Source organism: Sphaeramia orbicularis, chromosome 9, assembly GCF_902148855.1.
Source record: "Sphaeramia orbicularis chromosome 9, fSphaOr1.1, whole genome shotgun sequence".
NCBI classification, from domain to species: Eukaryota; Metazoa; Chordata; class Actinopteri; order Kurtiformes; family Apogonidae; genus Sphaeramia; species Sphaeramia orbicularis.
Window position 1 is genome coordinate 55,742,393 of NC_043965.1, and position 24,202 is coordinate 55,766,594.

The window sequence follows — 24,202 nt, forward strand, 5'->3', positions numbered from 1 at the left end:
TTCCCTTCACGCTACATTTAAGGCTCAGGAACATCGTTCAAAAATGGTGCCAACAATTGACCAGTTGAAACCGATTTTGTGATTTAGGCTGCATTTGGGCCACCACAAGGACAAACTCATGTTACAACCAAACTTCGAGAAGCGAAGGAGGGCTGAAATATTACTTTAATTTGGATGGTTGAATTCTTGGGTCTAATCACGTTAGTCCGTGGTGGTCAGGATTCTTTTGTGTCACTAGATTTTCTTTGTTTCACCGGTCAGTCGTACAGTTTTTAGGATAGGTCACATCTTGGTCACATACTAAACTGACAGATTTATGGTCACAGCACTTTACCTTAGACACACTTTTAAATGCACATGCCCATAGACGATCGTAAACAACAAGAGATAAGCGGTAAACACGGTCATTATGGGGTTTTGCATTAAGTTGAGGAAGTACATCAGCTTGACTTTAGAGTCAGATGACACCAGTCCATTTTCTGTGATCCAGCCCACCTAGGGGTTCAGCCCAGAGTTTGGAGATCAGTTTACAAGGATAATATAAGTGATGTGCATTGGAATGTTTGGGATCCATTTTCCCTGCTCGGGGTGTGGATCCTCAGCTGAGTTATATTTTGTTTGTGGTCAGATCAAGTCAATAATTAAATTTATAAAAATGAGCCCTTGGCCCAAGTGGAGGAGTTTAAGTATCTTGGGGTCTTGTTCATGAGTGAGGGAGGGATGGAGCGTCAGATTGACAGACGGATCGGTGCAGCGTCTGCAGTGATGCGGTCGTTGTATCGGTCTGTCGTGGTTCAGAAGGAGCTGAGCCGAGAGGAGAAGCTCTGGATTTACCGCTCAGTCTACGTTCCTACCCTCACCTATGGTCATGAGCTTTGGGTCAGGACCGAAAGGACCAGATCCCGGATACAAGCGGTCGAAATGACCTTCCCCTGTAGGGTGGGTGGGCGCACCCTTAGGGATAGGGGGAGGAGCTCAGCCACCAGGGAGGAGCTCAGAGTAGAGCCGCTGCTCCTCCACATCCAGAGGAACCAGCTGAGGTGAATCAGACATCTGGTTCAGATCCTCCTGGACTCCTCCCTGGGGAGGTGTTCCGGGCATGTCCCACCAGGAGGAGACCTGAGGGAAGACCTAGGACACACTGGAGAGACTATGTCTGTGATCTGGACTGGGAACGCCTCGGGGTCCACTCGGAAGAGCTGGAGGAGGAGTCTGAGGAGAGGGAGGTCTGGGCGTCCCTGCTTAGACTGTTACCCCCACGACCCGGCCCCGGATAAGCGGCGGATAATGGATGGATAAAAATGAGACCAAAAAGAATCCAGACTTTGTCTTGGAGCTTCCAACAAAAGAACACGCTAACAGGGCTTACTTTTAGACCTGATTTGAGCTGTGATTCTCTGCAGACTGAGTTAAAGACACACACACACACACACACACACACACACACACACACACACACAGAGGCTGTCACTCACCCCCAGGTCTATTAGTGTTCTAACTGCAGTGTACGCAGCCTCCTCTGAGCAGCTCTCTGTGAAATAGGACATAAAAACGCACATGAATCACAAGAACATGTAGGAGAAAAACACAGGTTGAGGTAGTAGAACAAAGCCAACACCAATGGGACGACGGTGCAATTTTTATCCTGTGTGTTACTGAGGTGCATCACTGGTGTACTTTCTGCTTGTCTTCTTGCATGTTTGTTTTTTTTTAAGAACAAGACAATGTGTGATGTGAGAGAACTGGCTGCTCAGTGCTTCCGTTCTGCTCTCTGCTGACTTATTACATCACAAACTTAATCAATGGGAAAAGCCAAGGTGTTGAGCCTTTTAAAAGTGCACCTCAAAGAGTGTCTGTGTGTGTCTGTGAAGTGGTGAAGTGTGTGCTTGTGCTCACCATAGTGCTCTTTCTTCCTCTCTGCCATGTCACACAGATGGGAGTGTATCTGAGCAATAAACTCTGCTTCTGCAGGGAGGAAAGATGGAAAAAGTTGGACAGTTATCACACAGAGGCAAGTGAGGACACAGAGCGAGTGTACAAAGGTGATATTTGGAGCTGTGGGTTTAGTGACACAGGAACATGCTGTATACTGAACTGTGGTAGGTCCCCACATACAGCTTTACGGATTAGACATAAATACGATTAGCACTGACGTGGACAGGATGTGACATGGAGGAAAGGGCTTTTCTTATGCGGATCATCATGCAATAGATGTTATTCCCTGAGTTGGCCTGTGTCTCAAATGAAAGTGGAAATGGTTTGAATGTTAACTATTGAGGACTGTCAGCTGACGTCATTGGTCATGTGATTGTTGTTTACACCTCCATATTGGCAGACACACTATCTGGATCCAGAAAGTCAGAACTGTTGCTTTATCTGGTGTTTGTGTGTTTTGTTCTTTGTGAGTCTGTCTGCTGTGATAAAGGCACCACACATGAGTTTACATGTTCACTAACAACAGTGATGCGTTCAACTGGGAGGTCAAACCAGTGTTCCCAGCTCCAGCCGGCTCCCATCAGCCGTACACCTGCAGGCTCTGAACTGGTGAACCAGCCCAGATGTTCACTGGAAACGCTCCATCAACTGTCTGAGTCCTAAAGCCCCTCCCATCTGCATCATGTGACTGGACCTCATGTGGAAGGCTGTCCCATAGTTACAGCAGACCGGCACAGACGGGGGGGCAGTATTGTCTCCAGCTCCGGCTGAACTCAGTGTTGTCACCCACCATAGCTCCGCCCACTTCCAGCTGAGGAAACTCTGGCTGCCATCGCCGGCAAAGGGAGCAGGTAGATCCACAACCACTGTGTCTGTAGGTGATAGTCCAGGGGAAGTCCTCCTGGAGGTTTAAAGGGTCTGCAGCACCGGACCACATGAGGACTGTTCTGTTTTTACACACCGCTAAGGCAACAGGCATGCAAGCTAACTGTACTGAGAAGCTAGGCTAACTGTACTGAGAAGCTAGGCTAACTATACTGAGAAGCTAGGCTAACTACAGGGTGGGGAAGCAAAATGTACAATATTTTGAGGCAGGGATTGAAAGACAGTGTATGACCAATTAGTTTATTGAAAGTCATGAGAATTTATTTGCCACAAGAAAATGTCCATAATAGAAAATGTTTTTATTCTATGTGTCCTCCTTCTTTCTCAATAACTGCCTTCACACGCTTCCTGAAACTTGCGCAAGTGTTCCTCAAATATTGGGGTGACAACTTCTCCCATTCTTCTTTAATAGTATCTTCCAGACTTTCTGGTAATAGTTTTGCTCATAGTCATTCTCTTCTTTCCATTAGAAACAGTCTTTATGGACACTCCAACTATTTTTGAAATCTCCTTTGGTGTGACGAGTGCATTCAGCAAATCACACACTCTTTGACGTTTGCTTTCCTGATTACTCATATGGGCAAAAGTTTCTGAAAAGGTATGGATAATAGTGTTAGGTATGATTATGACATCAGTATATGTTTGGTTTCAAAACAATTGACGTAGTGCCTGCTGAGAAAAAACAACTAAATATTCAATGTAAATTTTGCTTCCCCACCCTGTATACTGAGAAGCTAGGCTAACTCTACTGAGAAGCTAGGCTAACTGTACTGAGAAGCTAGGCTAACTGTACTGAGAAGCTAGGCTAACTATACTGAGAAGCTAGGCTAACCATGGTAATAACTGTAAACAGCGGTGGGCAGAACAGAAGCAGCACTGCCACCAGTGGAACCCAGCGGTCTGTATGCAGAACTGATACTGGTGAAAGAGAAGGAATAAACGGCACACAGGAGTTTAGCAGGTCCATTCTTTAACACGTTGTACGATCCAAGGAAAGCTTACCTACTAATATGGCGTCGTAAACAGAAAACCACCTGATCATGTGATGTGTGTGCAAAACCTCAACTGAGAAACTGAGACTGTGTCATGAGCAAGAGCAGACGACATCATCACTGGGACTTAGAGGGATCGAGAGCACATTAAGACCAAGACCTGACAACATACATCTGCTCGGCTCCTGCAGACATGGAGATCCCAGTGTTCTGAGCAGCGTACATAATGAGCCCAAAGGAAAACTGATGCACTGGGCTTAAATGAAGACAAGTGCATTAGTCTAATGTGGGAGTTGTCATCACCACAGCAGGAGTGGGTCTGTCCTTCACTGTGGTTCTCACCAAGGTTTCTCTGTTTCCCACTGGGTTTTTTGGAGTTTTTCTGTGCGTAGAAGGAGGGTCTAAGGACAGAGGATTTTCGGGACATTGTCCATTAGTTCACAGGTGTCACACATGCGGCCCAGGGGCCAAAACCAGCCCGCCAAAAGTTCCAATCCGGCCCGCAGGATGACTTTGCAAAGCGCAGAAGATATTAACAGTCAAGGGTGTCCAACTCGAAAATAACAGCATAATAACCTAGAAATAATGACTCCAAATGTTCTTCTTGGTTTAATGTGAAAAAAAATAATATGACGTTATGCCTATAAATAATGGCAACTCCAATAACATCAATAAATAAATAAATAAATAAATAATAATAAATAATAATAACGCTTTGATTTATTGCAACAAACATTAAACTCTGATATCCTTTAATAGTCAAACGTCAATAACCTGAACAAAGATGAACAACCTGAAATGTCTAAAGACAAATAAGTGTAATGTTAACAATATTCTGCCTGTTTTATGCCTTAGTAGATCTGATCGGTAATGCACATGTAGAAATCCTAAGTTGAGGCAGAATATTGATAAATTTTTTCTTATTATTTCTTCTTATTTTTCTTCAGAAATTTCATTTTTTTCAGGTTATTCACATCTGTTTTGTTTGGATAGTTGGTCAAATGTACATGATTTCATAATTTAATCTTATTTTTTGCATATAAAAAATCTGGAGTTGTCATTTTTTCTAGGCTCTTATGCTATTATTTGACTGGTGCGGTCCACTGGAGGTCAAATTGGGCCGAATGTGGCCCCTGAAAGAAAATGAGTTTGACACCCCTGCATTAGTTTCACTGACTGTTTACTGATTACTTGACTATTTGTTCGTTTTCATTGTGTTGTTTTAACAATTCAACAATTTCAGCAAAGCCCTGTGAGGCGACTTTGTTGTGATATTGGTCTAAAATTGAATATTTACCAGATCATCTGATCAGTATGCATTTATTCATTCTCACATCAGAAGTGTCAAATCACATTCTTCTCAGTTCTGCACGCTAGACAATATCATCTTAACGGATGGATAATGGGACGGGACTGTTAATCTAAACACTAATTCAAAATGAACACTGTCCTTCAAACATGCGAACACACACCTGGCAGAGCTGTGTGCACATGTTCTAATCCTGATGTGGTCCAGCTCAGAGCCCTCAGAGGTCCAGCCAGCATATTGCAGAGGAAGAAGAGCATGTCTGGACACTGACTCGGTTGGGTTATCTAGAAAGACACACAGAGACCAAAGCATGAGTGAGATGTGAAGGAAGAAGCACCACACCAAGCACAGAAGTACAACAGCCCTACCAGAGACAAGCCAAAGGTGCTCACATGTACCTGTGCACATACTGCATATTAACCCTTTCATGCATGAATTATGAGAACCTTAGTCAATATTTTTTTCTTGAGAGTTTTTATTCCTGTTTAGGCATGAAAAAAGCAATGCAATTGATTTTTTTTTTTTATGAACCAATTTTTCGTGGAGTCACAAAAATGTCCACTCAGCTGGACACCATGCATTTAATTTTTGAAGCAAAGAAACGCGTATTTAAAACTCATCATCAGAAAGTGATAAACTGTGTGAAAACTATGAAATAAAAACATTTTTAATGAGTGCTAATATGTTTTCTCACATTTATCATACTCTAATATTAGTTATTACTCATTTCACGGAGATAAAATCCTCCTGAGACCCAGGAAATTGACAATTTTAGCTTTTTTACATTAAAAATTGTCTTGATTGGAAACTGCATAATGCAACAGTTTTTTCAGATACATTTTAAAAATTATTTGTATTTATTGACTGATTTTTAATGGTCTGTCCTTTGCAATGGGCAGTATTTTTTAAGTTAAACTGTCAAACTTTTGTCCCCTACAGAGGACAAAATTCATTGCTGGGTCTCAGGAGAATATGCAAAAAAAATCCAACTTTTTGTTTCAGAAAACTGTTAATTACAGTCTAGTAACAATTAGCAATTGATTTACACTAAAACATGTTACCGCAGATCAAGTTTATCAGGAACAGCAAAGTTACAGTAATTGTATGAATGTCAGTGTATGGGATGATGCATAAGCTCCACTGTCAGCTGATCTGGAACTGAAACAACAAAACCCATGAATAAACAACACAAGAGCTGGAGAAGAACTGTCCACTGTAGAGGCCACTGTGCATGAAAGGGTTCAATAACCTGACACACATACTCCTGATGCTTGGCTAAATTAGTTCCATCTAGAACAGGGGTGTCAAACATGCGGCCCACAGGCCAAAACTGGCCCACCAAAGGTTCCAATCTGGCCCATGGTGGGAATTTGCAAAGTGCAAAACTTACACTGAAGACATGAACAGTCCAGGGTGTCCAACTCATCTGAGTTCAGAGGCCACATCCAGCCCAAATGTGAGCTCCAGTACAATAATATATCTATAAATAATGACTCCAAATGTTTCTCTTTTATTGCAAAAAAATAACATTAAATTATAAAAAATATTTACATTAACAAAGTATCCTTTAACAATTACATGTGAATAACCTGAACAAATATTAGTAACCTGAAATATCTATAGAAAATTAAGTGCAATTTTAACAATATTCTGCCTGTTACTAAATGTTTTGTGTCTTTGTAGATCCATAATGCACATGCATAAATGATAAGTTGAGGCATTGCACTTATTTTTCTTCAGAAATTTAAGTTTTTTCAGGCTATTCCACATCTTTTTTGTTTGGATAATTTAGAAATATAGATATTTTCATAATTTAGTGTTATTTTTTTGCACTGAAACAGAGTAAAATTGGAGTTTTTCTCATTTATAGGCTGCTCTGCTAATAGTTTACTAGTCCTGCCCACTTGACATCAAATTGGGCTGAATGTGACCCCTAAAAGAAAATGAGTTCGACACCCCCTGATCTAGAATAAAGGCTAGTCATGCTTACACAGGCATCAAACACGTGGTTATTTAGGACAGTCTACAACACAGGTGTCAAACATGCGGCCCGGGGCCCAAAATCGGCCCACCAAAGGTTCCAATCCGGCCCGCAGGATGAATTTACCAAGTGCAAAATGCAAAAATGACCCTGAAGATATTAACAGTCAAGAGTATCAAACCCAAAAATAATAGCTTAATAACCTAGAAATAATGACTCCAAATTTTCTTCTTGGTTTAATGTGAGAAAAATAATGACATTATACCTCTAAATAATGACAACACTAAGTTTTTCTCTTCGATTTATTGCAAAGAACATTAAATTCTGATATCCTTTAACAATAAAATGTCAATAACCTGAACAACCTGGAATGTCTGAAGAAAAATAAGTGCAATTTTAACAATATTCTGCCTGTTTTCTGTTTTGGTAGATCTGATCTGTAATGCACATGTAGAAATCATACGTTGAGGCAGAATATGGATAAAATTGTATGTATTTTTCTTCAGAAATTTCATGTTTTTCCAGTTATTCACATCTTTTTTGTTTTGGATAGAAATAGTTTCATCATTTAATGTTATTTTTTGCATATAAAAAATTTAGAGTTGTTATTTATAGGTTATTATGCTATTATTTTCCGGGTTCCGGCCCGCTGGACATCAAATCGGGCTGAATGTGGAACCTGAAGGAACATGAGTTTGACAGCCCTGGTCTACAACATTCCCTGAGAGTTTTGTGATGGCATGGGCAAGATTATACAGGCTTTAGAACAAAATCACCCTGACACCAATCAGAAAACACATTTTCTTCTCTATGTCACTGGCTGGGCAGAACGGGTCATCCAATAACCGAAGGGTTGGCGGTTCAAATCCCGCTCTGTCCTCCATCTGCCTCCAGTGTCACTCACACTGGTGTATGACTGCGTATAAATGTTTGGTGGTGGTCAGAGGGGCTCACGCTTCCGTCAGCCTGCCCACGGACAGCTGTGGATACAAATGTAGTTTACCACCACCAGAGTGTGAGAGCCAATGAATAATGGATCAATAATAATAGCTTCGGTTATCTTGAACAGCACTATACAAATCTAATCCATTCTTATTATTGCCTTTTCTCACTCTCAGTGCTCGCTCTCTCCACTCATTGTACTGGTTGCTTGACCACTGCTTGCTCTCGTTTGCTGAGCAGAGGAGCCACGAAGAAGAAGTCTGAAATGCCATATCCTAATCAGATCTTCATCTACGAATACAACGCTACATACAAACATGTTGCAACAACTTCTGTTCATTGTCGAAGTATAAGTAATGTGGTAAAGAAAAATACTTACCTGTTCTAGGTGTCTTGAAGGCACCATTAAAGCAACAGCAAAATATTGGTTCCATTAGGTTATTAGAGACACTGGGGGCGTTTATGAAAGTAGATTATACAAACTGTGTGCAGGGAATATATAATCCTAGAACATAGACGCAGGGGTTATGTGTGCAGCTGCTCTTATAAAGTTGTCTCGGAGATTCCACAGCCCTACAAAAGATGTTATGCCACACATGGCTTTGCTGCTTCTACCAATTCAGTTTACAGGCAGAAATCCAGATAAAGCACTAAAGTATTTCTATCATTACTCAGTGTACCAAAGGCCCCAGCTCAGACGTCTCTATTTCTAGTCCGATGCACTAAATACACATCAGGATTTTAAAACAGGGTGATATTTCATTCGGCTTGACATTTTGAGTAGAGCTAATCCAATTTTTGTGTGAGCAGTTGCCCTCTAGTCAATGAGGCTACTTCTATTTGTGTTAAGCTGTTGTGTAAATGTGAAGCACTTGAAAGCATCGCCAGATTGAACCTCAGAATCAAACAGATAGTAGTTATTAACAAACACAGTGGAGCTCTTAAGTCAAGGTCTCGTGGTACTGTCTGAAGTTGAAGCCCACGCAGGGAATTAGCTCCTGTAATAGCTTAAGTTGCCAGCAGTGCCAGCTTTCTGTACGACACCACATGGGGTAGGACTGGCAGAACTAATATATACTTGGTGAGTAGAGACAGTGGAAGGGTAACATGGTGTAATGCAGACTTACTCTGCTTTCCTTGTTTCACACATGAGCTGAAGGCTGCAGAGCAGAGGTGGACAATTACAAAAACACTGTACTGGAAAAGAGAAAATGAAAAGAATAAAGCTGCCAAAGTCCTTTCTCTGTGGACAAAGCTGCTAGACAGAGGACTTCATACCATGTCAAAGTGGGTTTAGTTGCCTGCAGCACAAAAAGTCATTATTTGAATGTATTCTGTCCACTTTCACTGGAGTCAGTAGTGCAGATAAAAACAGGGTCTAATTTAATGCCTGTCAGTTAAACAAGGTCGAGGAATACTGAGTGTCTATTCAACGCAGTTACAGCAGCAGAATGGGAGGACAGTTTCAATATGTACATTCTGTACATCAGTGGTTCTTAACCTGGGTTCGATTGAACCCTAGGGGTTCGGTGAGTCAGTCTCAGGGGTTCGGCGGAGGTCAAGACACACACTCGACTCATTAGTCGGGTGTGTGTGTCGGGCTAGGTCCGTGTACGTAAACAAACGGCTTCGGAGACTCTTTCTCTGATTGACATCCAATATACGCGGTGTATTGTTGTTGCTTATAGCACTACAACACATCCGGAAGTGTTTATAATCTCTTCCACTCGTCTGACGATGAATTATTTGAATATTTTCCACATCGTTGTTATGACTTTTGCTACTTCCTGTAACCACGGAGGCAGCCATGTGTAGCGTTTGTTCACATTTTTTGGTCACCGCACTGGTCAGTTACAATCATGTGATGACCGACGCACCGTCGTGGATGGAGAAATTGTATTACGCTAAAGCCGTCAGTCACACTGATTTGCAGTAAATATTCATTATTATTGTAGCCTGATGGAAATTAGGTGATGGGTGTGTGTTAAAATGTTAAAAATGATAAATAGCATAAATACAATAAGTTCATTATTGGAATACATAAGGTCAAAAATTAAAACCATTTCAGTGTGGTAGTATTAAAACAGGTCATGACTTTGTGAAAAGGTATGGAATTTGTTGTGAGTTCATGCACTGTATTGGTTTTGTTCTTTGAACACAGTGATGTTAATGCACGGTTCATTTTGTGCACCAGTAAAACATATACCTGTGTCTTGAATTTGAAAAAAAATCATATTTTATTTTTTAATAAAGAAGGGTTCGGTGAATGCGCATATGAAACTGGTGGGGTTCAGTACCTCCAACAAGGTTAAGAACCACTGTTGTACATGTTATTTTGTACATATCTCCTTCAGTTGATGGATTTGTAAACTTGGAGCATGTGGATGTGTTTTAAGGATGTACCAACTGGATTCACCTGGAGATAAATAAGATGACATGAAAAGATATCTGGTGTACTAAAGGCTGGCTGTGTGATTGACTCCATTATTGTGTAATATTATTATTATTATTAGTAGTAGTAGTAGTTATTATTGTATGCTAATGCTGTCCACTTCCCATACTCCACTTGTAAACAATCTAATAAAAATCAGACCAGTGGCCCTGTAGCTCAGCGGCCAAATTCAAAGCTTTGGGAAATGTATCCAGATCCATTTATTCTCACCCAGTTCTGTGTATTTATTCTATTACAGAAATAGCCCATGTTTTGGTCATACTCCAATCAGATCTGTAAAAAATTCAAATTCACACTTGATATCATTGATACTGATTTACTGGATCAATCCACTTCCTATCTCTTATAATGGGAACATTTTTCAAAGTCGCAGCAAATCCAGAAACAGATCTGGATCCAAATAATTTCAATCCCTTGTGTTGACATCATCATACAGAAACTGTATACCAAGTTTGAAGTCAATCAGAACTGTAGCTTTGGAGAAGAAGACGACTGAAGGTTTTGTAACAGACAACAGACGCCGCCGCCGGATGCCACATGACAACAGCAGCTTACAACCTGTGGGCCGGTAAGCTTAAAACATCTACATCAGCTCTCAGCCAAAGTGCACCAGCCCAGAAATTCAAAATCATCCATGTTTCTTTCAGAAAAAGAGCCAGGCAAACCAAAATGTATCACTTGTGTGCTGCATCACATCCCAGCATGCAAAGCACACCTAGCTACATGAGCCATTCAGCACAAACTCACAGACTACACCAGGGCAGTGGGTGGATTAAGGTCAGATCTCATTTTAACCACAAAGGAACTGCTCCAGACTTCATCTGGAAGCACGACTAGACCACCAACTCCCAAACAGTTCCAACAGGGTGGATTTACAGCCGTTAAAACCAGGTGTAAATGTGAGCCACAGCGTCCACTGGATTCCCTCCTCACAGCCGTTGAACCTCATCTCCTTTCCTGTTCATGAACATCATGAGACAAGAGACAAGGTGCAGCCTTTGGTGAGTTCCAAAAACATATGACGCAACCTTCAAGGTCTTTGTAGGAAACGTTAACGTGAAGAAAGGGTACGTTTAAATACAAAGGACAGGAGCCGGAGCACTGAGCAGAGGCATCGCCCCCAAACTGAACTTTTTTTAGAACAGCTGCTTCAGAATAAATATAACATTGATGAATAGTATGAAGGTCAAAGCAGTGAATCATTAAATATTTCTTTTAAAGACCTGTCATATTATGTGTGTAGACAACTTTCCATTCCCTTTGTGTCTTAAAATAAGACTACAGAAGAAAACTGGAAAAAACAAACATTTCAGACTATTTCAGCAAAACTGTTCATAGTGAAACACTGAGGAGCATCCTTGAGGACGGTTTACATTATGCATTAAAGGTATGTCTGATGTTTTTTACATTCATTTCGGATGCTGCTTCATCTGTGATCCTTACACAGTATTATTCATCTTCTGTTACAAACATTCCATTCCTAAAAGTGACCCGTGTTTGTTTTTGGTGTGTATTTTACTTGTTACGATCACTTCAAATAGTCCCCTTCAAGCCCCTTCATAATGCTTTGGACTGCTGCTGCACTTGAGGCTCTTGCTGCTTGGCCCCCTTGGAGGTGGATTGTGTTGCTTTGAAAAATCACATATAATAGTCATGACAGTTGGGCTTCTTTCAAAGCTGACACATACTGCTAATTGGCATTCAAGTTATGTGACTCATCTGTGTAGGAGCTTTTGTAATGGAGATTTAGTTACTTCAAAGTTCTTTTTCATGTGGTTTTTCTGGTATTTTTATCCTTGCCCTGTAGGCAGTCACCTAAGGAGCCATGGTTTGCAGGTTGGACGGGCATGGGATGTTCTTCCCTTCATATAACCTGTGAATCATGGGAGGGAACCACAGGACGACCGCTACAGCTCATCTGTACCTTGTAGGAGCGTGAGTCTTCTTCTTCACAGTCGGAGTCGCTGTGATAAGGGTCATCGCTGGCGGTCCAGGTCAAAGCCCCCTCACTCTTCCAGAAATCACAGACAGGAACAGCCCTGGGGATCTGCATGGGGGGGGGGGGTAGAAGAGACAGCAGCCTGTTACAGATCAACTCTTCACCGACAGTGACTATGTCCTTCAGGTCTTCAGTGTTTTAGCAGAGCTCCCCACGTCTGCAGCTCAAGCAAACCAAAAAGACTTGCTCTTCTTCTACATGCATTAGAGGTGGAAACACTTCTGAGATCCTTTAGTACAGTAAACATTAAAACAAAAACACAATGTGCTGGGTTAGCTTAGTACATGTACAGCAGAAGTAGTACAGGTCTGAGCCGTGCAGGGGCGACTTGTTTCAAGGATTTATATTATTATGAATATCAGATAATTGTTTTTGTCACCAAAGACACATGTAGGAGGATTTTTGTCTTATTTTTCAGCAGAGTCACTTTTAGATTACTGGTACAATAATACAACAATATTTTTACACACTAATTTATGTATATTTCTTTTCTTATCATCATATTGATATTATATTGTCAAGTACATACACACACACACACACACACACACACACACACACACACACATACATACATACATACATACATACATACATATATGTATACATACATACATACATATATATATATATATACACACACACAGGGTGGGGAAGCAAAATTTACAATATTTTGAGGCAGGGATTGAAAGACAGTGTATGACCAATTAGTTTATTGAAAGTCATGAGAATTTATTTGCCACAAGAAAATGTACATAATAGAAAATGTTTTTATTCTATGTGTCCTCCTTCTTTCTCAATAACTGCCTTCACACGCTTCCTGAAACTTGTGCAAGTGTTCCTCACATATTGGGGTGACAACTTCTCCCATTCTTCTTTAATAGTATCTTCCAGACTTTCTGGTAATAGTTTTGCTCATAGTCATTCTCTTCTTTCCATTATAAACAGTCTTTATGGACACTCCAACTATTTTTGAAATCTCCTTTGGTGTGACGAGTGCATTCAGCAAATCACACACTCTTTGACGTTTGCTTTCCTGATTACTCATATGGGCAAAAGTTTCTGAAAAGGTATGGATAATAGTGTTAGGTATGATTATGACATCAGTATATGTTTGGGTTCAAAACAACTGACGTAGTGTCTGCTGAGAAAAAACAACTACATGTTCATTGTACATTTTGCTTCCCCACCCTGTATACACACACACACGCACGCACGCACACACACACACATATATATATATATATATATATATATATATATATATATATATATATATATATAGACCCGTGGGGAACCTTGGGTTCTAGATGTGGTGGTTTCGATGCTGGGCAGAGCTGACTTTTGGGAAAAGATGTTAGTCTGTATTTTATAAGTACTGACATAAAAATTGTTCAGTAAATCATTCTTTAAAATTTACGACAATTAATAAATTAATACTGATATCTAGGGACTGAAGTTAGTAAATGCATCGTTCCTGTTTTTAACTTCATTTCCCATCATGCAGTATGGTTCTGTGCTGCCCGTCACCGGTCATGGCCATAGTAACATGATTGTAAGACTGTTGTTTTCCAAAATTACTAATATCTCCCAAAATATTGGTCCCATCAGCTTGTCGTTTTTCCTAGTCTGTTCCTTGACTGTAAATGGATCGTTCCTGTTTTTTACTTCATTTCCCATCATGCAAGGCTGGCAGGATGTGCAAGGCTGCTTCCTGTCAACCTTCTCCAGCAACTGCTTCACAACATGAATTAAATCAGCCCCTCCTGACTTTAAAAAAGGGAATTTTAAAGAAGACAGATATTTAATGTGGAGATGGGACTGTTCCTCAACTGTAGGAACCAAACTGTCCAGTTACAAACATCTCCATTTCTCAGAACCGTGCGGATACACACACACACACACACACACACACACACACACGCGCACACACACACACAGATGCTCTGAGACTATAGAGATTATACTGACTACTGAGATTACAATTTTTGTTTCTTTTCTTTTTTTGCATGAATTATTTCTTTCCTGCTACTTTTTATTATACTTGAACAGAGCAACTGTAACACACAATAATTTCCCCTGAGACGAATAAACTATTTTGATTCTTTAGTCATCTACAGACATCGCCTCAGTTACAATTAATTAAGTTACAATTAATGCTAATGGAGTAAAAATATATATTTTGTGTGAAATGTAATGGAGCAGAAGTATAAGGGGTTAAAATAAATCCTTTGGTATATACAGTATGTCATATTTGTACATCAGTAGTGTACTCCATTCCACGACTGGGATTAAGAAAATGAATTCACATGTCGTAGCATGTGTACGCTTGTTTTTGGACAGGTTTACAGTTTTGTCTCTTTAGCTACACTTTGAGCTGAATGCATTCCTTTTACACATGGTTTGGAAGATAAAATATTAAATATATTTTAATAAACACTGGTTGTAGTACTCAGTTACCACGAAGAGAGGAAGGTTCAAGGCATAGCTCTAAATGTAAAAACCCACGAAGGATTTATTACCTCCGCCAAGGAGGTTATGTTTTTGCCAGGGTTTGTTTGTTCGTCTGTTTGTCTGTCCGTTAGTGTGCAACATAACTCAAAAAGTTATGGACAGATTTTGATGAAATTTTCAGGGTTTGTTGGAAATGGGATAAGGAAGAAATGATTAAATTTTGGTGGTGATCAGGGGTGGGGGGGCCCACGGGGGGGCCCATTTCCAACAAACCCTGAAAATTTCATCAAAATCTGTCCATAACTTTTTGAGTTATGTTGCACACTAACGGACAAACAGACAGACAAACAAACAAACCCTGGCAAAAACATAACCTCCTTGGCGTAGGGGGGCCCACGGGGGGGGCCACTGATCAGCCTTGGCGGAGGTCTGCGCTCTCCGAGTGCTTCTAGTTGCCTTATAAAATGTTTGGTATGAGCATGTGGACAGGATGGTATATGAGCACTTAGTTTATTCAGTCATGTTTCTGATCACCTTATGGATTACACTCTGACTGCATATTCCTTTTCTTTTCAGCTCTATCAACTTGTGACACAAATGTCCGTGTGAATGCTTCTAAATGCTTCTCTATGCTGACACTAACTATAAAAGAACACTCGCTGGTAGGTCCAGACCACAGTTACCTGTGAACAACACTCATGTTTCTCTGGTGCAGTGACAAAACTGACCTGTTTGGACCTGGTGTGGTCTGTTTGGACCTGGTGTGGTCTGTTTGGACCTGGTGTGGTCTGTTTGGACCTGGTGTGGTCTGTTTAGACCTGGTGTGGTCTGTTTGGACCTGGTGTGGTCTGTTTGGACCTGGTGTGGTCTGTTTGGACCTGTGGTCTGTTTAGACCTGGTGTGGTCTGTTTGGACCTGGTGTGGTCTGTTTGGACCTGGTGTGGTCTGTTTGGACCTGTGGTCTGTTTAGACCTGGTGTGGTCTGTTTGGACCTGGTGTGGTCTGTTTGGACCTGGTGTGGTCTGTTTGGACCTGGTGTGGTCTGTTTGGACCTGGTGTGGTCTGTTTAGACCTGGTGTGGTCTGTTTGGACCTGTGGTCTGTTTAGACCTGGTGTGGTCTGTTTAGACCTGGTGTGGTCTGTTTGGACCTGGTGTGGTCTGTTTGGACCTGGTGTGGTCTGTTTAGACCTGGTGTGGTCTGTTTGGACCTGGTGTGGTCTGTTTGGACCTGGTGTGGTCTGTTTAGACCTGGTGTGGTCTGTTTGGACCTGGGGTCTGTTTAGACCTGGTGTGGTCTGTTTGGACCTGGTGTGGTCTGTTTAGACCTGGTGTGGTCTGTTTGGACCTGGTGTGGTCTGTTTGGACCTGGTGTGGTCTGTTTAGACCTGGTGTGGTCTGTTTAGACCTGGTGTGGTCTGTTTGGACCTGGTGTGGTCTGTTTAGACCTGGTGTGGTCTGTTTGGACCTGGTGTGGTCTGTTTGGACCTGGTGTGGTCTGTTTGGACCTGTGGTCTGTTTAGACCTGGTGTGGTCTGTTTGGACCTGGTGTGGTCTGTTTAGACCTGGTGTGGTCTGTTTGGACCTGGTGTGGTCTGTTTAGACCTGGTGTGGTCTGTTTAGACCGTTTCTGCTTCAACACCATATTGTCTACGTTCTGACCAAAACAATGCAGCGTACATGTGACGTCATCGTGCATGTGCAACGAAGACAGAATCGATAAGCAGAATGGTTAAGCAGGCAGGTAAACGATACTACTGGGAACTGGTTCTCAAAAAGAATCCGTTCTCGATTCCCATCCCTAGGGGTGTGTGTATGTGATGTATAAAGTTGTGATGTACAACAGTAGTCGCTAACACACCCCATTTGTGCCTGAGCGCCCGGCCCCCCCTCAGCTTTTTCATTCCAACCCCCCCCCACACACACACACACACACACACACACGTCCTTACGTCAACCCAGGACAGTGTCCACGCTAGAGCTGCATGATATATCATTTGAGCATCGTCATCGCGATGTACATGTGCGCAATAGTCACATCGCAGACCCCCTCGAATGAAAGTTTGAGAAGCTTCAGGAGGAAGGGAAAAGATAAATGAGCATGAAGTTGGACTTTTACTTCGGCGGGGGCACGGTCTGCAGCGCCCCGTACCCCCATAGTATTATAACTTGGATGGAACCCGGTCAGTTCTAGATCACTTCCACAAGAAACATTGCAACATTGAAAAATGAGCAACGAACAAGAGAAAATCACCAAAAACAGACTTGGTGCCAAAAAGAAGAGCACCTTCAGTTATCTGGAATTATTTCGGCTACAGAAGGACGAAACTGAAACACCTGTTCTGTGTCAATAGTGTCTTCTACCTGTTACCACAAAGAGGAAACAACTATTTTGTTTGAACATTTATGTCGGCACCACACAGATATTATATCCTCCTGAGTATTTTTCATATCACAATATATATCACAGGGTAAAAAAAAAAATGTAATGTCAGTTTTTTCCAGTATCGTGCAGCCCTAGTCTGCACCCCCCCCACACTCTCCCGGGTTCTCAGTCCCCCGTTTAAGAACCACTGTGTTATGCAAATATGTCATTAAGTTTACTGTTATTTAATTACTGTACCAAGAATAACTTTGTGATACGTTAACCTCCTGTTTATTTGAAGTTCATAGTTTTATCAACCAGTACGTAGCTGTAGTAGTTATGGTCACTGTGGTCAATTGTGGATCACATCAACGGCCAAATCCCAAACTCCGGCAGTTCAAACACCAATCACCACAGTGGCTCAATCTTTTTATATATGTGGTTTAACGATGACATCAGTGTTAAAAATAAACTGTATGTGTTAATATTTAGCTGAAATTATATGGCGACATTTAATATGGCAGTGTGGTTACTGCTGTCATTGAGTTATTGGCAGCACTAGCTTACCGTTTACTACCATTTTGTCCATGTATATCACTTTTTAACATCCTCAACTCCTCTTTTCACATCTTTGGTCTTCCCACCAGAGATACGAGCAGAGGAGTCAAAGTGGAGCTGAGGCAACAAGCATTCAACCACATCAGATCCTCATCTCGGAGCTGTCATTTTATATAAACGTCAATTATAAAGGACGTGTTATTCTGTTACAGTGTACCACTGCATTTCATCACCTGTCACATTAACATGCTCATGTAATTTTATGATTAACTTGGAATTCAATTCACAACATGGCATGTGTTGAAAGATAATGTAGGAAGAGCAGACATTTGTTAGTTTATACCCATTACTGTAGTAGTAGTAGTAGTAGTAGGAGTAGTAGTTTTATTTCGAGCACATAGAATCATCAGTTAACAAAGAATCATACAACATGGTCAAAATAAATAAATACATTTTAAAAAATTTTCTGCGCTCAAAAAGGAGTGGGAAGAAGTATAAGTTATTGACTCCACCCCTTTTTTACAAACTAATAATCAAACTAGATCTGCTTCCTTTGCTTTAACACACATTTTCCTCTGTATATTTTTACAATAACACAAATCATCCATACAAACCATTCATACACACTTCTTTAGTCACCTCACACACAATCACATTTGCGTAATCAACCGTTCTGAATATAAACAATAATATTTATATGCACTTTAAATATTTACTCCAAATACAATGGTCAATAAACATGATAGTATCTTCTTATCATGATGACCAATTAACTACAATAATATCCTATTTTATGTGTACCTCTATAATGTTTTATATTTTGCTATTATAGTAGATTAATGCATCCTTTTAAATGCAAAAATCACCAAAAAGACTTCTGTAAAGGACAAACGTATGTATCCTGGGTCATAGCTCCTATGATACCCTCCTTGATGGCTTTTATGCATTTGAGGGAACTGTCACGTCCTTTGTGACTCATGAGCTGGGATGGAGGAGTTGACGAGTTAAGAAAAATAAGGAAGTGAGAAGAGCCTGTGGTCACGTCTGGCTCCAGAAAACCAAGACGCCAAAAGTCGAAACTTCAAAATGGCAGTCCACAAACAAATGAGTGACGTCAAAGGAGATACAGTACATGTACTTGTGATACAGTCAATGCACCTGACATTAGTAATATGATCCACTGTAAGTATAACAGAAGGATTTAGGATGCTATGATACCATCTGACTGAACCTACAGGTCTACATAGGCACGTATGGAAATGCTTAAAGACATGTTTAAAGACATGCTAAACGCAATTTAATGAGTGTAAATAATGCATGCCAGATCCACTAGATCCTTTAATATTTAATAGATTTATGTTTAATTATTTAGCCTTTCAGAGATAAATGTCTGTGGCATTTCTTACTTCTTCCATGATCAGGATGCCACAGCACACCAGACTGTCGACAGCATCTAGAGCTAAACTGTAGGATGACTGACAGGGCTGTGGAGACAGAAAAAAAGAAGGAAAAGAAATGGGTAAGCGCAACGGTGGAGCAAGGTTAGCAGCAAACAAAAAAAGAAAAAAACAAAATCACCCTCCTCAACCCATCACAAACCTAAGAAGAGCAGAGGGAGACAGCTGACAGAGAACATGAGGTGTGGAGTAGAGATGTAGCAGAGATCAGAAAAGCAGAGAGAAGGCCAGCAGGGGGAGGAGAGGGGGAGGAGAGGGGGAGGAGAGGGGGAGTGGGCCTTCTGTGGTGAGGACGAGGGGAGAGAAACAGAGCTGTGGGGTGAGGACGAGAGAAACAGAGCTGTGGGGTGAGGACGAGGGGAGAGAAACAGAGCTGTGGGGTGAGGACGAGGGGGGAGAAACAGAGCTGTGGGGTGAGGACGAGGGGAGAGAAACAGAGCTGTGGGGTGAGGACGAGGGGAGAGAAACAGAGCTGTGGGGTGAGGACGAGGGGGGAGAAACAGAGCTGTGGGGCGAGGACGAGGGGAGAGAAACAGAGCTGTGGGGCGAGGACGAGGGGAGAGAAACAGAGCTGTGGGGCGAGGACGAGGGGGGAGAAACAGAGCTGTGGGGCGAGGACGAGGGGGGAGAAACAGAGCTGTGGGGCGAGGACGAGGGGGGAGAAACAGAGCTGTGGGGTGAGGACGAGGGGAGAGAAACAGAGCTGTGGGGTGAGGACGAGGGGAGAGAAACAGAGCTGTGGGGCGAGGACGAGGGGTGAGACACAGAGCTGTGGGGTGAGGACGAGGGGGGAGAAACAGAGCTGTGGGGTGAGGACGAGGGGGGAGAAACAGAGCTGTGGGGTGAGGACGAGGGGTGAGACACAGAGCTGTGGGGTGAGGACGAGGGGTGAGAAACAGAGCTGTGGGGTGAGGACGAGGGGGGAGAAACAGAGCTGTGGGGTGAGGACGAGGGGAGAGAAACAGAGCTGTGGGGCGAGGACGAGGGGGGAGAAACAGAGCTGTGGGGCGAGAACGAGGGGGGAGAAACAGAGCTGTGGGGCGAGGACGAGGGGTGAGAAACAGAGCTGTGGGGTGAGGACGAGGGGTGAGAAACAGAGCTGTGGGGTGAGGACGAGGGGTGAGACACAGAGCTGTGGGGTGAGGACGAGGGGGGAGAAACAGAGCTGTGGGGTGAGGACGAGGGGGGAGAAAGAGCTGTGGGGCGAGGACGAGGGGGGAGAAACAGAGCTGTGGGGTGAGGACGAGGGGTGAGAAACAGCTGTGGGGTGAGGACGAGGGGAGAGAAACAGAGCTGTGGGGTGAGGACGAGGGGAGAGAAACAGAGCTGTGGGGTGAGGACGAGAGAAACAGAGCTGTGGGGTGAGGACGAGGGGAGAGAAACAGAGCTGTGGGGTGAGGACGAGGGGGGAGAAACAGAGCTGTGGGGTGAGGACGAGGGGAGAGAAACAGAGCTGTGGGGTGAGGACGAGGGGTGAGAAACAGAGCTGTGGGGTGAGGACGAGGGGGGAGAAACAGAGCTGTGGGGTGAGGACGAGGGGAGAGAAACAGAGCTGTGGGGTGAGGACGAGGGGAGAGAAACAGAGCTGTGGGGTGAGGACGAGGGGTGAGAAACAGAGCTGTGGGGTGAGGACGAGGGGGGAGAAACAGAGCTGTGGGGTGAGGACGAGGGGGAGAGAAACAGAGCTGTGGGGTGAGGACGAGGGGAGAGAAACAGAGCTGTGGGGTGAGGACGAGGGGTGAGAAACAGAGCTGTGGGGTGAGGACGAGGGGAGAGAAACAGAGCTGTGGGGCGAGGACGAGGGGGGAGAAACAGAGCTGTGGGGTGAGGACGAGGGGTGAGAAACAGAGCTGTGGGGTGAGGACGAGGGGTGAGACACAGAGCTGTGGGGCGAGGACGAGGGGGGAGAAACAGAGCTGTGGGGTGAGGACGAGGGGAGAGAAACAGAGCTGTGGGGTGAGGACGAGGGGAGAGAAACAGAGCTGTGGGGTGAGGACGAGGGGGGAGAAACAGAGCTGTGGGGTGAGGACGAGGGGAGAGAAACAGAGCTGTGGGGCGAGGACGAGGGGGGAGAAACAGAGCTGTGGGGCGAGGACGAGGGGGGAGAAACAGAGCTGTGGGGCGAGGACGAGGGGAGAGAAACAGAGCTGTGGGGCGAGGACGAGGGGGGAGAAACAGAGCTGTGGGGCGAGGACGAGGGGGGAGAAACAGAGCTGTGGGGTGAGGACGAGGAGTGAGACACAGAGCTGTGGGGTGAGGACGAGGGGGGAGAAACAGAGCTGTGGGGTGAGGACGAGGGGTGAGAAACAGAGCTGTGGGGTGAGGACGAGGGGAGAGAAACAGAGCTGTGGGGCGAGGACGAGGGGGGAGAAACAGAGCTGTGGGGTGAGGACGAGGGGAGAGAAACAGAGCTGTGGGGTGAGGACGAGGGGAGAGAAACAGAGCTGTGGGGTGAGGACGAGGGGAGAGAAACAGAGCTGTGGGGCGAGAACGAGGGGAGAGAAACAGAGCTGTGGGGTGAGGACGAGGGGGGAGAAACAGAGCTGTGGGGTGAGGACGAGGGGGGAGAAACAGAGCTGTGGGGTGAGGACGAGGGGGGAGAAACAGAGCTGTGGGGTGAGGACGAGGAGTGAGACACAGAGCTGTGGGGTGAGGACGAGGGGAGAGAAACAGAGCTGTGGGGTGAGGACGAGGGGAGAGAAACAGAGCTGTGGGGCGAGGACGAGGGGAGAGAAACAGAGCTGTGGGGTGAGGACGAGGGGGGAGAAACAGAGCTGTGGGGTGAGGACGAGGGGGGAGAAACAGAGCTGTGGGGTGAGGACGAGGGGAGAGAAACAGAGCTGTGGGGCGAGGACGAGGGGGGAGAAACAGAGCTGTGGGGCGAGGACGAGGGGGGAGAAACAGAGCTGTGGGGCGAGGACGAGGGGAGAGAAACAGAGCTGTGGGGCGAGGACGAGGGGGGAGAAACAGAGCTGTGGGGCGAGGACGAAGGGGGAGAAACAGAGCTGTGGGGTGAGGACGAGGAGTGAGACACAGAGCTGTGGGGTGAGGACGAGGGGGGAGAAACAGAGCTGTGGGGTGAGGACGAGGGGTGAGAAACAGAGCTGTGGGGTGAGGACGAGGGGAGAGAAACAGAGCTGTGGGGCGAGGACGAGGGGGGAGAAACAGAGCTGTGGGGTGAGGACGAGGGGAGAGAAACAGAGCTGTGGGGTGAGGACGAGGGGAGAGAAACAGAGCTGTGGGGTGAGGACGAGGGGAGAGAAACAGAGCTGTGGGGCGAGAACGAGGGGAGAGAAACAGAGCTGTGGGGTGAGGACGAGGGGGGAGAAACAGAGCTGTGGGGTGAGGACGAGGGGGGAGAAACAGAGCTGTGGGGTGAGGACGAGGGGGGAGAAACAGAGCTGTGGGGTGAGGACGAGGAGTGAGACACAGAGCTGTGGGGTGAGGACGAGGGGGGAGAAACAGAGCTGTGGGGTGAGGACGAGGGGAGAGAAACAGAGCTGTGGGGCGAGAACGAGGGGAGAGAAACAGAGCTGTGGGGTGAGGACGAGGGGGGAGAAACAGAGCTGTGGGGTGAGGACGAGGGGGGAGAAACAGAGCTGTGGGGTGAGGACGAGGGGTGAGAAACAGAGCTGTGGGGTGAGGACGAGGGGGGAGAAACAGAGCTGTGGGGTGAGGACGAGGGGGGAGAAACAGAGCTGTGGGGTGAGGACGAGGGGGGAGAAACAGAGCTGTGGGGTGAGGACGAGGGGGGAGAAACAGAGCTGTGGGGTGAGGACGAGGGGTGAGAAACAGAGCTGTGGGGTGAGGACGAGGGGGGAGAAACAGAGCTGTGGGGGGAGGACGAGGGGGGAGAAACAGAGCTGTGGGGTGAGGACGAGGGGGGAGAAACAGAGCTGTGGGGTGAGGACGAGGGGGGAGAAACAGAGCTGTGGGGTGAGGACGAGGGGTGAGAAACAGAGCTGTGGGGTGAGGACGAGGGGGGAGAAACAGAGCTGCAAGCAGATGACACAAGAAAAGGAAAGGTAGCCTCTGAAATGAAAGGGAGGCAAACACAGAAAGAAAGAGTATTTCTGGCTCAGATTTGGAGCCATTCAAGTCAGACTGATGGAACACGAACATACACAACACACACACACACACACACACACACACACACACACACTCCAAAACCCTTTTTGGCAGAGATAAAGGCAGCAGAGCAGGATGAATGGTTTGCTCAGCTCCATTAAACCTCCATTGAATGGGACACAGTGGACGGGTGTGTGTTGTGTGTGTGTGTGTTGTGTGTTGTGTGTGTGTGTGTGTGTTGTGTGTTGTGTATGTATGTGTGTGTGTGTGTGTTGTGTGTTGTGTGTTGTGTGTGTGTGTGTGTGTGTTGTGTGTTGTGTATGTATGTATGTGTGTGTGTGTGTGTGTTGTGTATGTATGTGTGTGTGTGTGTGTGTGTTGTGTGTTGTGTGTGTGTGTGTGTGTGTGTGTTGTGTGTGATCTGAATGTAAACGTACCGGAGTGAAGCCTGGAGGCAGGAGGTGGAGCAGCCGCAGAGCGTGCTCCGTCAGCTCCGACCGGCACAGCGCCACATCAAACTCCAGGTCACCTTTGACCCCGTCTCCTTCCACGCCGTCACTCCTCACCCTGCCGCTGACACCGCTGTTGGCGATCTGGCTCAACATGGCTGACACCGCACACGCTGATGACGACAGAACACAAACATACGATGATTTCACTCCTAACCTGCGGTGGAGCAGGTCACAGGCTTTGGCTGAAGGTGGTTCTGGGAACTGGCGCCACGTACACAAGTGTGTCTTTTATTTGTGCTTTTCACTTATACTTTCATGTGCTGGGGTGAAGCTGTGACATCCACATTTGTTG

General features: G+C 44.7%; 1 protein-coding gene across 1 annotated transcript in view; it reads right to left on the bottom strand.

Moving 5' to 3' along the window:
* The window catches only part of gpat2 (glycerol-3-phosphate acyltransferase 2, mitochondrial), a 130,159-nt gene that overhangs the window by 13,416 nt on the left and 92,541 nt on the right, over positions 1–24,202 (bottom strand). The window contains exons 16-21 of the mRNA XM_030143266.1: positions 23,836–24,020; positions 19,277–19,354; positions 12,421–12,543; positions 5,285–5,405; positions 1,897–1,965; positions 1,476–1,531 (exon numbers count right to left, since the gene is read on the bottom strand). Of these exons, the coding sequence (XP_029999126.1) occupies positions 1,476–1,531; positions 1,897–1,965; positions 5,285–5,405; positions 12,421–12,543; positions 19,277–19,354; positions 23,836–24,020 (632 nt within the window). The remainder of the gene's footprint in view (positions 1–1,475; positions 1,532–1,896; positions 1,966–5,284; positions 5,406–12,420; positions 12,544–19,276; positions 19,355–23,835; positions 24,021–24,202) is intronic.